Source organism: Urocampus carinirostris, chromosome 6 (genome assembly GCF_059441175.1).
Source record: "Urocampus carinirostris isolate Australia breed hairy pipefish chromosome 6, RoL_Ucar_1.0, whole genome shotgun sequence".
NCBI classification, from domain to species: domain Eukaryota; kingdom Metazoa; phylum Chordata; class Actinopteri; order Syngnathiformes; family Syngnathidae; genus Urocampus; species Urocampus carinirostris.
This window is the reverse complement of record NC_142354.1, coordinates 25,528,471-25,534,624: the sequence shown is the minus strand read 5'-3', so window position 1 is coordinate 25,534,624 and position 6,154 is coordinate 25,528,471. Positions and strand designations below refer to the sequence as shown.

The following is a 6,154-nucleotide window of genomic DNA, read 5'->3' as shown; positions in this document are numbered from 1 at the left end:
CTTGTAGTCCCAACACGGATTGTGCGGCTAAAAAGGAAAACCATTCACACGACCGTCTGTGGAGAAAAGGGGTTGGCTAATTTGCTATCGTCTGTGGTCTGTAAAGCCCTTTTAGACTCCTTGTGATTAAGGGCGTCACAAATAAACGTATTCGAAGGAGAATGATATTGAAAACAAATATGTGCATTTATGTGCTTTGGCTTACAAAAGTATCACAATTTGCAAAGATAATGTCCACTGCGTTTTTATTTCCAAATAATTCACCAAGACTTCATGAATGTCAGTGCAGGACACTTTACAGTTGTTTTTCACACGCACACACACAAAAACGACGCATTATTTGAAATGTTCTCTTGATTTTTAGGCCTTGGTGCTTGAAGCTTGTTTACTCTGTAGCTGTTGGATCTTCACATTCATGACTTCAATCACAGCTGTGAGAAAACAAAGATGACAACTTTGTCAGATAGATGAATTAATTGCGGCAGTAGCTCAGGAGGTAGAGCGATCGTTTTAGGATTAAGGGATCCCAGTTCGAATCCCGGCTTGTCCGTGTTACATGTCGAAGTGTCCTTGGGTAAGACACTGAAACCCCAATACCCCCAATAAGCAGGTTAGCGCCTTACATGGCTGCACAGATCACGGCCGCTATTGGGAAATGTGAAGCACACTGTAAAGCGCTTTGGGAAGTCATTGACTTGAAAAGCGCTTTATAAATGCAGATCATTTCATTTCATTTCATTGCAAATTTGAACACAGCCAAAAACACACACACACACAAAGTGAGTGAATGTTAACGTGTGAGAAAGCTTTTGGTGGACTTGCCTTGTTTCATGGCGTGCTTCTCCTGGAGAGCGGGTTGAATTTTCTCTATCTGTTTTGTGAGGAAATCTAGTTTGCGTTTGAAGAATGCCTTTGAATCCGCTACTTTCTACAAGAGAGGCATATCCAAATCGCATTTTAAATGATATGTTCCACATTATAAATCACATGGGCTTAATGGTAATTACATAAAATGTTAAAAGCATGAACTTACCATTTCAACATAATATCCTGTACCCACATCCACTAAAACGTGCTCCACATCATTTAATTTTCCAGGAACATACATCTAAAATAAATCAGGTTAAGGAAAATGACATAAAAATGTTTACGGTTCACCTATATCACAATTACAAAAGTACAGGTGCTGAAGGATACAGAACTCGTGAGTGGGACAAGTAATTCTTTGCCTAAAAGAGAAGAGGGAGGAAAAAAAAGATTAGATTTATGCGCATTTAACTAATTCAATTTCTTAAATTTTGTACAATAATTCTCAACAACAGTCTAATCAAACGCTTTACAGTCTAAAACAGACGTCGGGAACCTTTTTCTTCCGAAGAGCCATAATAGCATATGTGGATTTTGAGACAGAGCCATAACATATATTTTGAGACAAATTTCAGCAAATCCACCAAATTCGCTTTCCAGACCAAAGTTGAATTTTCAGCACATTCTACTCAACTGTGTGCCCTTAAATTGATTATTTGATAAAAAATATGAAAAAATAATGCCAGAGCCTGTGTACCAAATCAAAAAATCCAAGTGGAACTGTTTAAATCTAGGCTTTAACACACTTCTATTGCATAGTATTTTATGAATTACCTATATTTCATGTTGACAACATCTGTATTATTTGTATACATGTGTTGCTATTGAAACATCCATTGAAGACTAGTTGTCCTGGAAGGGGGATTACCTCATGTGCGGCCCCTTCTCGAGGTCTCTTTGTTTTCGTAATGCTAAGGTTTTGAGTTTTTCCTTGCCCTCATGTCAGTTTTAGATCAGGGGAATGTGTAATAATAGTCTTTGGTGTGTGCAGCCCTTTGAGACTTCTTTTGATTAACGGCTATACAGAGTTATTTTGTAAATGTCCCAAAAAACACAAACAAAAGGTTTATGAGAGTAATTCCCTGCAGAGCAGTGGGTGAGTGAAAGAGAGGGGAGCATGCTGTGTTGCAAAGCTTTGACCACCCCTACCGCTCAACCACTCAAATTGTTCTGTGTTTTTAGAATATAATAAAATATACGTTGGCTAGGGTTTGTGGGTAGTTAGTTTGTTGTGTGGGTTATCAGTTCTCTCAACAATGAACATATCTTTTGATAAACTTCCATATGAATTATTCTTTAGCAATGAATAGCAAAAACAGGGTCTGTTGGTGTGACTTCTCATGAAATGAGCCACGTTGACTCATGAGCCATATGGTTAATGAAAAGAGATACGTTCCGGACGATCGTTCTTAAGTTGAATTTGTTCCTAAGTTGCTTCGGTGCTATATTTTGTACGGAATGTAAGTTTAAGGTTTACATGTTTATATACGTAACCTGTATTGTTGGGGCAGCACGGTGACGCAGTGGTTCGCGCGTGTGCGGCACAGTTCTGAGGTCATGAGATCGGACCTCCTGTGTGGAGTTTGCATGTTTTCCCCGTGCTTGCGTGGGTTTCCTCCCACATTCCAAAAACATGCATGTCAGGTTAATTGGCTGATAGAAATTGTCCTTAGGTGTGAATGAGCGAGCAAATTGTTTGTCCCCTGTGTGCCCTGCGACTGGCTGGCAACTGGTTCAGGGTGTCCCCTGCCCACTGCCCAAAGATAACTGGGATGGGCTCCAGCACCCCCGCGACCCTACTGAGGATAAGCGGTGCAGACAATGGATGGAAGGATATTGGTATTAGATAGATAGATAGATAGATACTTTATTCATCCCCGAAGGGAAATTCACTTTTCCAGCAGCATCCCTGAGCTGAGAACAATCGAAAATAACACGGGAGCTGCTGGATTGATTATTACCTTAGTTTATCACGTGGATTTGGGACCATATTGGAAATATGGTACATCAAATATGAAAAAAATAGTACTGAAATTAGCAACTTTAAAAAAAAATGAAAATGTCTCTACTAGCAGATTATTTTCCTTTCTGTTTAACTGCATTTGTCCTCTATTCTTGTCGTGAATGTTTAAAGCGTGATAGTTTAATAAGAAGTCAATCAATCAGAAATACTTTAAATAAACAAGACTTCCTGATGAAAGGCAAATGACCCACTATCCATTATTTTTTGAAACCTAGTGGATATTTTTATGACCACTAGGAGGCGCTCGATAATACACAGTGTCCCTTGAGGGGTTCTTATACCGTTGGCAAACAAACAATGATGTATAAAATGTGTTAAACTCTATTGTAAACCCACCTTGATTGTCTTTGTTTAAAGAATTCAAATTATCTTTCGCTTCAACATATCGCGCCTGGACAATTTTGAGCTGGCTTATTGAGGACGTCAGAAACTCGATCTCCTGCAAAATAGTAACAAATAGATGATCATACACTTTTAATTCGTAAATGTATTTATTTCCGTGGGCTCTGATGGTTCACATTTACATGAAAACAGAAGGGTGTCACGGCGTATTCAAGCTCTATTGAAAAGGCTATATTGAATTACCGTCAGTATCATTATGTTAGAAAGTGACACCCAAAGATATAAAAGAAGACTTGCCTGGTCTAACTGGCTTTTTAGTCCCTCGAGCTGAGGGAGAGAAAGGTCCGCGAGATTGATCGCCATGTTAGGAGTGTAACGTTGATGATCACTTCCGGTTCGAACGGGGGGACTGTTCGAATGCACGCCCCCTAGAGGATGTCGGTGGCATTTTTGTGTGTTTTTTTTCTCTTTTTTTTTTTTAGAAGTTATGTCATGTTAATTCAACAAAAAGGGATATTCTATTTTGTGAATTCTTTGGGGACTTGAAGTGTTCATCAAACGCAAAGTTTTAACCCCAAAACAAATTGCATTTTTCTCATTCTTGTCCTGTAAAATGACTGCAAATGTTATATGATCACGAGACAAGTTGGTGGGCAAAGTGGTCATGACGGGAGCAATTCATAGTCGAACATTCCAACAGAACATATGGTTAGGGTTTCAATATCTCAGTTGCAAATCTTCAATTTTAAAACGTGATTTATCTGCACCGCTTATCCTCAGTAGGGTCGCGTGGGTGCTGGAGCCCATCCCAGCCTTCTTCGGCCAGTGGACATCCTTAACTGGTTGCCAGCCAGTCCAGGACACACAGAGACAGACAACTTACTCATTTACACCTAGGGACACTTTGGACCGGCCAATTAACTTGAGATGCATATCTTTGGAATGTGGGAGAAAAACGTAGTGCCTGGAGGAAACCCACACAAGCACGGGGAGATCATGTAAACTCCTCACAGGAAGGTTAGTAGCTGGATTTGAACCCATGACCTCAGAACTGTTCTGCGGGAGCACTGACCACTCATCCGCCCTGCCGCCTGATGGATAAATATTATTCATAATTTTAAAATGTATCTCCTAAACTTTGGGGACTATAGATATATTTAAATACATAGTTTTCAATCTATGTAATTGGTGTCATCAAATTTATAAAAAAATGTATTTTCGTTTTGTTTTACAGGAAATGTCAGTTGTCTTTTGTGGTTATTACATTTACTGTCCAGAATAGACATCTCCTGTACAATAGGTGGAGGTAGGTTGAGGGTTTTTTTGTTGGTTTCAGAATTTCAGTTGTTCTAAATATGAATTACTTTGGAATGTCATTCATCACTTTGTTAAAATCAGATTTGGGTGGATTGATGTGTCATTGGAATAATAATAATAAAAAAAAAAATCACAACTTAATATTCCATTCCATTATCGTGCATCATATGTGATAAGTACCATATGTTCTTCTCAAATTCAATCTTCAATAAATTTTGTCATGTCCCTGTGTAATGGTTGGATCCCTTAACCACTTAGAGTCGTAGAGGCGCCTTTTTCTGTGTTGTGTCTTGGGAAAGTATAGCCTGTTGGCGCCAATTCTTCTCCAGGCCAACATGTTTCCACCTGGTCTGTGTAAAACATAGCTGTTATTACAGAGGAGGCAAGAGAGGGTATGCCGCTTGAAACTTACTGTCAATCGCTGGTTTAATTCAGTTGGTAAAAAAAAAAGAAATTATAACTACTTTGAGTTCTCATGTAAGAATGTACGGTTTGTCTTCTACAGGTCAAAATGTGTCAAACTCACAGCCCACTAGCCAAATGTGACCCACGAGACAATGCAGAGAAGCACAAGTGAAAAATGAGCTTAATAGGGCCACACAATCTGCACTTATAAATAGGCCTATGTCCACAGGTTGTCACTAAAGCAGGCAGGACTGGCAAAGCAGCCAGTGCAGCTATATTTGCTGACCAGCATTATTCAACCAAAGAACATTGAGGAAAACCATCCCGATGTTAATGTACTCAATGGGACAGGATTATTCAGTACCTCAAATTGCATTTCTTAAAATGACTTTTGCATGCAGGGGTATGATCGGACACAGTTACTAAAGACATTGCACAGTGCCTTCAAAATTTTTGCAAAGAGGGCACCAACAACAAAACAATTAGGAATTGGCACCAACAATTAAGAAAAGGGTTGCTAAATAGTTTTGTGCTATCCCAACATGCTCAGTTACAAGTCATGCTCACGTTGGACGATATGAAAATTGGTACTTTTCTTTGGAAATGTAACCAATGAGAATAATTGACCTTAATGAAACCAATTACACTTTGTTAAATGTCACAAGCCATTTCCTGAAATATGGGTATTTAGAAATGGGTCAAACACTTGGCACTATGGCAACATAGGCCATAAACTAGTTCAGGCCATTGAAGTGTACACCAATTCCTAAAGTGCAATACTGACCAATGCAGCAAAATAAACATCCCAATTAACCACAGCAAACTAGATCCTATCACCAAATTTAAACATATTGGAACAGTCATAACAAAAGGAGGTCAGAACCAGAAATCATGGCCAGTATAGCTCATACCACAGCCGCACTTGCCAGACTTAAACCCATCTGGAAGGACAAGAACATAGTGAAATCTAGATCAGCCTCATGCAAGTGCTGGTTACTTCCATCTTCCTCTTTCATTGTAAGACAAGTACTCTCACAGCAAAGCTGGGAAAAGAAATCCGGGCCATTGCGACTCGCTGCTACAGGACTTCTAGGCATCAGCTACTTAGCCAATGGGTCAAACAGAACGGTGCACAAGCCCATCAGAGGGCACCTGGACCCTACGAAGAACTGTTAACTGTGCACGGACGGAATCTTAAGT

The 6,154-nt window shown here is 39.5% G+C and overlaps 1 protein-coding gene across 1 annotated transcript; it reads right to left on the bottom strand.

Annotated features, from left to right (window-relative positions):
- Positions 1 to 228: 228 nt before the first annotated feature.
- Positions 229 to 3,644, bottom strand: pfdn5 (prefoldin 5). The gene is made up of 6 exons (XM_088337192.1): positions 3,530 to 3,644; positions 3,227 to 3,329; positions 1,198 to 1,229; positions 1,034 to 1,108; positions 823 to 928; positions 229 to 431 (listed from the first exon to the last, which is right to left on the bottom strand). The coding sequence occupies exons 1-6, from the start codon at positions 3,593 to 3,595 to the stop codon at positions 361 to 363; spliced, it is 453 nt and encodes a 150-aa protein (XP_088193318.1). The 5' UTR covers positions 3,596 to 3,644; the 3' UTR covers positions 229 to 360.
- Positions 3,645 to 6,154: the final 2,510 nt, after the last annotated feature.